The sequence below is a fragment of the Cynocephalus volans genome, chromosome 2, assembly GCF_027409185.1.
Source record: "Cynocephalus volans isolate mCynVol1 chromosome 2, mCynVol1.pri, whole genome shotgun sequence".
NCBI classification, from domain to species: Eukaryota; Metazoa; Chordata; class Mammalia; order Dermoptera; family Cynocephalidae; genus Cynocephalus; species Cynocephalus volans.
Window position 1 is genome coordinate 39,336,451 of NC_084461.1, and position 9,668 is coordinate 39,346,118.

A 9,668-nucleotide genomic window follows, 5' to 3' on the forward strand; every position below is an offset into this window, starting at 1 on the left:
CTTCTTTCAACTTCTGCGTATGTTTGGAAAACTTTCTAAATAAAACAGTTGGAGAAATTATAGCTATATACTCCTCTTAAAATATTATACGAAGATAAGTATTTTCTTTTCATTTTTCAGTTGAGTATATTATTGGCTTTATTTGCTTAGTGTACAATTGTTCATTTTTTAAAAATACAGTATTTTGTTTTGCCCTGTTGGCTGCCAGTAAGGAAAATTCGGATAATACATTTATAACCGACAATGGCCAAGTTCACTTGAGGAATCGTCTTTGTAGATTCATTTGTAAACTCTTAATAAGGAGTTTTATGGTCATATGTTTCACGTCTCCCTCGACATGCCCCTTTTCTGTTCCTCTTGCTGTGGTCTTTCCTCTTATGGCAAACGTTGCCTTTGCCATGTCCCTTGGCTGCTTGGGCCTGCATCCACCGCTGAATAGTGTGATTGCGCGGGCTGACACAGAATCTTCTGCGCTTGACACGAAGGCTGCCAAGAAGTGAAGAAAAAAAATCGCTGATCAAACACACAAACAAATAAAAACTTAGTGATGTCTAGGCAGTTCCTACTTTCGAACACAGTATTCTTAGGGACTGAATCCTAAAGCTAAGCACCACAACGTGAAGTCTTGACTTCACACACACACCGTTCCCTGTGGGTCCGCAGTCATCAGCAGGAAGTATTAAAAGAGGAAGAGAAAAAGGAATTAGAGTAGGCAGAGAAGGAGAAAATAGGGGGGAAGGAGAAGAGGAAGAAGAGGGGGATGAGGAAGAGAAGAGAAACAATTGTAAAAACCAAGTTAAAACAATTATCTTCCCTGACTCTAAGCTTCAGCCCACCAGATCAGTTCATCCTCACTATTCATCTCAAACACAGCCCTCTCCATAAAGTTTCCTAGATCCCTTCAGCTAAATGCCCTCTTTTTTCCCCTCAGTGTGGTGGGACTTCCCTCTCTACTAGCACTTAGTGCATTCTGTTTTTTATTCGAGTACTTGTCTCATCTCTCTCACTAGAGTTATGCTCCTTGAGGAAGGAACAGTCTAGAAGTATCTTGAAAAGGCCTTGTTCACAGGAGGAATTCAGTAATTCACTCTAGATGTACAGTGAAAATTGTTCAAAATAAGGACAGTCTGGTTTTGTATTCAACAAAACAATCAACTAAAATGTACTAGGTATTTGTTAACATTTTAATACACTATAAATCTATGCCATAGCTCAGAATTTGTTTTCATCTTCATTTTTCTATATGAAGTTTTCACGGTGGGCTGGAGAACGCTAGGAAGCATTCACAATTTTTGGTAACTAGAAGAATTTCTCATTTCAAAAGATGCTGTGACTTTTAATTCCCTATCAGGTGCCGTACAGCTCTTACCAAATGTTGCAAATCCTACTGGCTTTACACGTGTGATATTTCTGTGTCCAGATAAATTTTAACACTTGACCTTGTTACTCAGGGAAAAAAAAGGGGGATAGACAGTAGGCTGCCATTTCTCCAGATGACGCAAGTGGAATCATTATCAGCTAATGTAGGGACTCTTGAGGTGGGGGAAGTGGAGAAAGGTGTAAATGAGCTTTATCATAATAAAAGCAGCATGTGGGGGGATATTAATTTGAAAGAAGTGGGGCATCTTAATAAGAGGATCATATGTTCCCTAAGTGAACTGGATTTAGACATCTTCAAAAGGAAAGCTAATTCTTACTTTGGCCAGTTGGTTTGCTGTTATAGGAGAAAACTTGGCTGTAGCATAGCTGTGGAGGAAAAACAGAAAACTAGGGTTGAAGCTCCTACCTTTTCCAAAGGACTAAAACTCTCTCCTCTCCCTGTGTTGTCAGCAAGAACCCGAGCAAATAAAAACTTCACTGACATCCAGATAAATCTATGGGGTACACAGGAAGGAACTAGGACTCAACTCCATTATTAAAGTGATGAGTGATGAGCTTCAGGGAGGGCCATTAGCGCTGGGGCTAAAGGAGAGAACTGGATGGGGAAATACAGACAGAGGATTCAGAGAGGTGGGGGACCACAGGAGAACAGGCAATAACCAGCATGTGGGACTCTTTTCAAAGGCCCACCTGATGAGGCCTCCATCTTCCAATGAAATTCAAGGGAAATAAATCAGCTATTAGAACACAGTTCCCGAATCTGAGATGCTATGATGTTTAGAATCCTAACGTTGAAAAACTGCTCAAGCCTCTATTTGTATTTCCATGTGTATTCCATCAAGATAAAAAGATATGACATAATTAATGCTGAGAAAGGAGGTAGCCTATTCCACACGTCCTCCTCTACCCCCAACTCCATGGTATTCTGATGGGGATTGACCCTCCTCCCACCACCCCCTATTGTGAACTTCTAGGTGCAGAGTTTTGACTGTAAGAAATCATGAGGCTGATCCCCTGATTTTTTCACCCACAGTAGCGGAGCTACAGTCCAATGGGCCTAAAGGGATGGATCTACCATAGAGATTACACCTACAATTTTTCGCTAAACTTTATTTCTTTACCCATTCCTCTAAACACAACAGACCTTCACAACCACTTCTGAGAAACTACTCAAGCCTCCCAGATAACTTTATTTAATAACCCCAAATTTTCTTCCCAACGGATAACATCTGTATGTTTCAAGAAACTTCAGGCCTCTGGCTGAGATAGACAACTTTTCATTGTATTTATGTTAAGAAACAGACAGAAGCTCTTTCATAAAGTCACTGTAGAGGGACTTAACAAGCAAACTGCTGTCTCAGCCATCAAAAATTAGAATGATCATTTATAGCATCTGAAACAAAGGACCTATTTCTAGGCAGAAAGGAAACGAAACCCAGTGAGCTCACTGAAAGTTAGTTTATATTAATTGTCATTAATGATAACATATAATACTTTGGAATTATATTTCCAAAACTTGTAATGTTTTCTGCATCTAAAACACTAGTCTCAAACCTTAAAGGCTTTACACACAGTCAGGGTTAAGGGAGTACATTCTGGATAAGTAAAGACAAGCTCTGTAGTGAAACAATTTGAAAACAAGAGGATCTTTATCTTTTTATGTTGAATGTCAGGAAACACAACAGAGAGGATCTGTAATTTATGATTAAAAAAATACTACATAGTTGAATTTAATTTTAGTTGAGACCAGGACATAACTACTCTAATTTTCAGCTTTCTTATCAACACAGAGAGGTCAATTTACAAACTTATGTTTGGATTTCTAGATCCAGGTGACTGGCTTCATAGTTTCCCTTTAATTAAAATGGAGTTCTTTTTAAAATGAAGACTTGTCAGGAGCCATTTTAACAATAGCCGCCATTTTAACAAATAACAGCCATTTTATGTAAGCCTTTCTCTTCCTCCTCAGAAAAGTCCGCGTGCGCCAAGCCAACACCTCTCCCACCTCCTCTTCTCATACCACGCTACTATCACCCCACTGCTTTTCCGCCTATCATAAGCTGCCACACTCTGTGACAGCCCGCCCCTTCTTCACTATGTATATAAGCAATCGCCTGACAATAAAATTTTGAGGCTTGATCAGAATCCTGTCTTGCCTCCGTTCTGTGTGTCTCCTGTCTCTTCCTCTTTTCACCAGCTACAGGTAGTCCTCCTCAAGCCCACGTTCTTACCTGTCCCGCAGGACGGGACATTTCTGGCGCCCAACGTGGGGCCTGAGGAACAGAACAACGTTGCTGGCACCTACTCGGAAGACGCCTGGCCAGGCATACCCTGAGCTCCTGAGCTCGTTTTGAGCCCGTGGGTGATCAATCCTCGGGACAAGACTCGATTTTGATCGTCACTGGACTAGCCGCCCCAGCGGACATCGGACCGGTGAGTAGGTGATTATCATTGGACAGGAATTGAGCTCTTATGAGCTCTTCCTTAAGGGGCTTAAGGATTCCCTCAAGATGCGCAGAATTAAGGCTAAAAAGAAAGATCTCCGAAGTTTTTTCAATTTCTTAACTGATGTATGCCCCTGGTTTCCTCAAGAGGGCACCATTGATCATAAATACTGGAAACGGGTTGGTGACTGTCTCAATGATTACTATCGTACTTTTGGCCCCAGCAAGGTCCCCGTGTCTACCTTTTCCTACTGGAATTTAATTAATGACATTTTACAAACCCATTCTCAGGACCCGGATATCAAAAACATAATACAAGTGGGGGAGACAGCCCTTAAGGACGGTTCTCACCCCCCCTCAACTTGCCCCTCTGCCGTAATAGGCATGCCGGAGGGACTTAACAGCCATGATGCTGATCCCCCTGAAAAGACCCTTCAGACAATCTCCCCTGAAACTAACCCCTCTAAAAAGACTCGTAAAACAGCTCCAAAATTATACCCCTCCCTTACTTCCTTCGCCCCTCATAACGACCAACTTCCCCCCGAGGACCAAGAGACCTTAGACGAACAGGCAGCTCATTATCATGATAACGAGGATCCCTGGCAGCTTACTGCGCCAGTTCTTCATCCGCCGCCCTCCGCTCCCCACCAACCCCCCCCTTACCCCCTCGCTTGCACAAGACTGCTGGCTATGTTTAACCATTGGTATGCCTCTACCTACTGCCATTCCTATGTTCAATGCCTCGTATATCCCCTTTAATGAAACTGCCAATTGCTCACTATCATCCCCCTTCAGAGTACAGCCCTCGGGTTTCAATCTCTCTGATTGCCTCCAGGGACCTTCACAAAATAATTCCTATGACGTTGATGTCGGATTTGTCACCTTTTCCCATTGTCATTCCATAACTAACATTTCCACCCCCATCTGCCTTTCTCCAGGACAGGTATTCATTTGTGGAGGCAACCTTGCCCATACCTTTCTCCCTATTAATTGGACAGGCCTCTGCATTCCAGCGAGCCTTCTCCCTGACATTTCTATCATCCCCGGATATGAGCCCGTCCCTCTTCCTAGCCTTGACCTTATAACAGGACGCCACCGGCGTGCTCTCCAAGTCATTCCCTTGCTTATAGGCATGGGGATTACAACCGCTATGGCCTCCGGCGGGGCGGGGATAGGGGTCGCTGTTAACACCTATAATAAATTATCTCGTCAGTTAATTGATGATGTTCAAACCCTCTCTGGAACTGTTAATGATTTACAAGATCAAATTGATTCTTTAGCTGAGATAGTTTTACAAAATCGCAGAGGGTTAGACCTATTAACTGCAGAACAGGGAGGGATCTGTTTAGCTTTACAGGAACGGTGCTGTTTCTATGCCAACAAGTCTGGCATTGTCCGAGACAAAATCAAGAAATTACAAGAAGACCTCATCAAGCGAAGAAAAGAATTGTTCGAAAACCCGCTCTGGACTGGACTTAATGGACTCCTCCCTTACCTCCTCCCTGTCTTGGGCCCCCTTCTTTGCCTCCTTTTACTTATAACCTTCGGTCCCTGGGCGTTTCGCCATCTCACCAACCTAATTAAGAAACAAGTTGATGCCGTCCTTTCTAAACCTATCCAAATTCATTATCAACGGCTGGCATCAAAGGACACGGGAGAAGACTACTATGGCTCCCTCCCTACGGGGACGACATGATAACCAGAGGCATGACTACCCTCTCCCTTTAGGGAGAACAGGGTATGAGCACCGGGGTGAGTGTAAAACAAAGTATTACAAGGGAAGGTCACAGAACTCCGACCTCCTCTGGGTTTCCCTGTGAGCACGCCTGGCTTGCATAGGGGTTGGTATCTAATCTATCAAAAATCAATTTCGGCTCTGCCCCTCCCCCCAAAAGATACCAAGAGCCAACGATGGTGGATTCAAAAAATCCACGGGGGAGCCAGGCCCCTACTCCCTCGCCCGGTTAATGCTCGCCTTCCCTTCTGTCTTTGAACAGAAAGGGAGGAGATGTCAGGAGCCATTTTAACAATAGCCGCCATTTTAACAAATAACAGCCATTTTATGTAAGCCTTTCTCTTCCTCCTCAGAAAAGCCCGCGCGCGCCAAGCCAACACCTCTCCCACCTCCTCTTCTTCACACCATGCCACTATCACCCCACTGCTTTTCCGCCTATCATAAGCTGCCACACTCTGTGACAGCCCGCCCCTTCTTCACTATGTATATAAGCAATCGCCTGACAATAAAATTTTGAGGCTTGATCAGAATCCTGTCTTGCCTCCATTCTGTGTGTCTCCTGTCTCTTCCTCTTTTCACCAGCTACAGGTAGTCCTCCTCGAGCCCACGTTCTTACCTGTCCCGCAGGACGGGACAAAGACTCACTTTTTTAATCATATTTTTCCTTATCAAAATGAAGACAACATCATTTCTATTCCTATACTTGTTAGATCTCTGACACCTGCTTATCCCAAAGAAACTTCTCTAAAAATCCTCTTACCAGTAATGTTCTCTGAACCCTAACCCAGAATCTGCCTCTTACTCTTATACAACCAAAGAAACTTCTTCTGATTTTGTTATTTGGGGTTTTTTCTTGGCAGCTGGCCGGTAGAGGGATCTGAACCTGTGACCCTGGTGTTATAAGGCTGCACTCTAACCAACTGAGTTAACTGGCCAGCCCTCCAACCATTTTTCTCCAAGCCTTCCTGGGAGTCCCACTGGAGCCCTTACAAGCTCTCAAGCCTCTTTTAGTTGGAGGTGACATATGCCAAAGAGATGGAAGGAATTCAGAGGAGTTGAAATTTTGGTGTTTCTGAGAGCAACCAGCGCAGTCTCAGACAGATTTCAGCTCTGTCAACCCAACACAAATATCCAGATGTTTTCAATTATCTAGAGTATTGTCTATTCATGTACTGTCTATGAGTTTTTCATTTTCCAACTATTGCCAACAGTGTTTATTAAGATTAAATAAGATTTAATGAAAGACTGGTGGAATCTTGTCCAGGCATATACTATGAGAGTTTTTCAAAGAAGTCAGGAACTTGAAGCACCCCTAAGAAGGCACCTCCTTAGTACATATGAGGGTACTTCAGAAATGTTGTGCAAAAATAGAATTAAAGATAATACAAATCTTTCCATGAACTTTTTGAAATAACCCTCACATTTCCAGGGATCTTCTCCCATGAAAAATGTTTACATATTCATAGAAAAAAATTGCAAGGAATTCACAGCCCCTGACCTGAAGAGTCTATCAATGGGTAGCTTACAAACACTTCCTTTGAACTTTTAAGAACTTGTGTCTTGGAGCAGTGTTTCTGTTGAGTAATGAATAGATCCCTCTGAAGAGATCTAAAATCACTTGAGATGGATTGCAGAAGTCAGCTGGATAAAGAATCTCCCAGAGACTGAGGAGGGAAGAGCCCATTTTGTCACTGCTGCATCCCCAGAACATAGAGTGGTGGTGCTTAGAACACGATCATCGATCAATAAATATTTGTTCAATTCATTGAATAGAACAAGGAGGTTCCTGACTGAATCTGGAGCTCAGCCATAAGCAAAGGGACATAGCCCACAGAAAGGGACACCCAGTGACTCCCCAGCATCTTCTAGAACTGTAAGTGGCGTTAAAACCAGCATGAGAGGGAGATGCCTAATACCTGAATGCAATGGAGTTTTGGGAGAGCGTTTTATGGTTAGTCCCGCTACCTGTTTGGAATGACTTTGGAGGAATAGTGCTCTGAACAAAGAGACCCGGGCTCACGTCCCATTTCTGCCCTTCACTAGCAGTATGATACCAGGTGAACTATGTAATCTTGGTCACAGCTTTCACCTGTGTGTGATGGAGAGCTAATTTATTTCTTCTTCACAGCCTTGTTGTCAAGAGTCCAGATTTGCTAAACATTAATGCAGTTCAGATTTTAAAGCCTCTACACAGACATAAGTACACATAATTCTAAAGCTTTTAATAACTGAGCCTGGGTGGGGGGTGGGGGTGGGGGATGGGAGAGGTGGGAAGGTTTACCATGAGCCAACACCCCAGAATTAAAAGCAGGGAAGGGCATTTGTGATTAGATTGCACGGAGCACTTGTGACAGGTGCAGACATTTTTATACTTCTCTTTGAATCTTATAATATGCTCCTGATGAGTTCAGAGAGAAAAAATGACAGCAACCTGTATATTTGCCTGGAAAAGTTACTGTTAAAGCCATGAAATATAACAGTCACCTTCTGTTTGGATTTTGTTTTTTCACTCAGAATGTCTCTTGTTTTGCTTAGCAAAGCCGTGAATGTTTTCTGGTGACTGAGGATATTTAGTCATAACCACAGCACTGCCGCAAGGGGGGTGGAGTGCTGGAAAGCTAGTGTGGGGCGCAGGACACCCCTGTACAGACAGATTGTACATTTACTCCAAGAAGCATGGGGCCCAAAAGACAGGGTATTTACTCTCCCCTCCCTCAGATAATTATTTGTATGTCATGTATCAGGCAAAGCCTTTCTAATCTGTTGTTGGTTGGCTGGGGAAATAATCACTGTGCAAGTTTGGACCTCCCTGCAGAAGAGCACTCACATGACAGCAGCCAAGTCACAATCCCCATCAGCTCTCTGGATGCGACATGCAGTTACTCTTTCCAGAAGCCTTCGGGAAATATGATGTGAAACCTCAGTGCAACAGCTGGAGGCAATAGGAAGTATGGCTAAAAGAGGAAAAGAAAAAAAGGTTAAATCTTACAGTTTATAGAATACTAGTGTGGGTCTCATCTTAATGATTCCAGAGAAATAGAGTGTTAATCCACTCAAGCAAGGGGAAAACACTTCCTGAGGGCTTTGAGAATGCAGACCTGGGGCAGGACATGTCTTTACCTCTGGAACTTAAACTGTATTTGTAACAGATAAGTAAATTTAAGCAAAGACCCTAAACAAGTGAAGAGACGAAAAAAGCTGCAGACAGTGATGCTAGTGGGGTTGCACACTGACTTGATCAAAGATGAAAAGAGTGAGGTCAACAGAGTGTCCCAGGCTGTTCAGAAGAAAGTGACCACATGGGCCTCTGGCACAGGTTTGAAACTTTCCTAGCACAGAAGCAGTTGGCTGAACCCTGAAGGATTTAGATGGGTGGAGAAAAATAGAGAACCCTTGCTCAGACTAAGGGAAGTGCAGTGTTGGGAAAATACAGGAAAATGGTCAGGGCCCCTCAGATGTTCAGAATCTTGCCGAGCATTTGATGTAAATATGCACATGTGCCCAGGTGTTCCTTGGTTATTGTCTAATGTAATTGTGCATGTGCACCCAGGTGTCCTGGGTTATGGACCTAAGTATAAAGGACTAACGGCTCTGATACATGGTATTTCTCGGGACCTCCAGGAGGCCACTAGGGTGGCTACTCCTAGCTCTGAATAAAACCTATTAATTTTTTACCCACAGCTCCCAGGACCTTTTCCCATTACCTAGTTCATAGACCTGCATGTGAGGGGTTTGTGACCCAGTCTGGACAATGGGCTTGAGGGGTCTGTGAGTCCTAGCCCTGTTGGCTTTAGTTATGAATTGCTTTAACAATACCATTGGTGTAGCTGTTAGCTATTGCCTCAACCATTGGTGTAGCTGTTAGCTATTGCCTCAACCCGACAACTGGTGTAGTCATGTAGCTTTACAATCGGCATAGTTGTGGCAGGATTCCAGGCAGGAAAAAGAGCCCAGCAATTGGCGTCTTGGGTAGGATGCCAAGCAGGTAAAGAAGCAGAAAACCCCTTGGGAGGGGGAAGAAATGTGGCTACCCTTGGATATGTGGTGCCCAGTGGCCACTTTCCTACTGATTGGGGTCTGGCTGTTGCTCACTGTACTGTGAGACAACA

General features: G+C 43.6%; 1 protein-coding gene across 1 annotated transcript; it reads right to left on the reverse strand.

The window, feature by feature from the left end:
* Window positions 1–293: 293 nt before the first annotated feature.
* On the reverse strand, window positions 294–9,409 carry CCL28 (C-C motif chemokine ligand 28). The gene is made up of 3 exons (XM_063087586.1): window positions 9,376–9,409; window positions 8,387–8,513; window positions 294–486 (listed from the first exon to the last, which is right to left on the reverse strand). The coding sequence occupies exons 1-3, from the start codon at window positions 9,407–9,409 to the stop codon at window positions 294–296; spliced, it is 354 nt and encodes a 117-aa protein (XP_062943656.1).
* Window positions 9,410–9,668: the final 259 nt, after the last annotated feature.

Bases quoted from the DNA above. Each gene is read 5' to 3' on its own strand.
- CCL28 (XM_063087586.1), bottom strand. From the start codon at position 9,409: ATGGTTGAGGCAATAGCTAACAGCTACACCAATG. The intron at 8,514-9,375 runs GTATTGTTAAAG...TTCCTCTTTTAG, and splicing joins AGCTAACAGCTACACCAATG to CCATACTTCCTATTGCCTCC. The intron at 487-8,386 runs GTGAGTGCTCTT...ACTTCTTGGCAG, and splicing joins TGTGACTTGGCTGCTGTCAT to CCTTCGTGTCAAGCGCAGAA.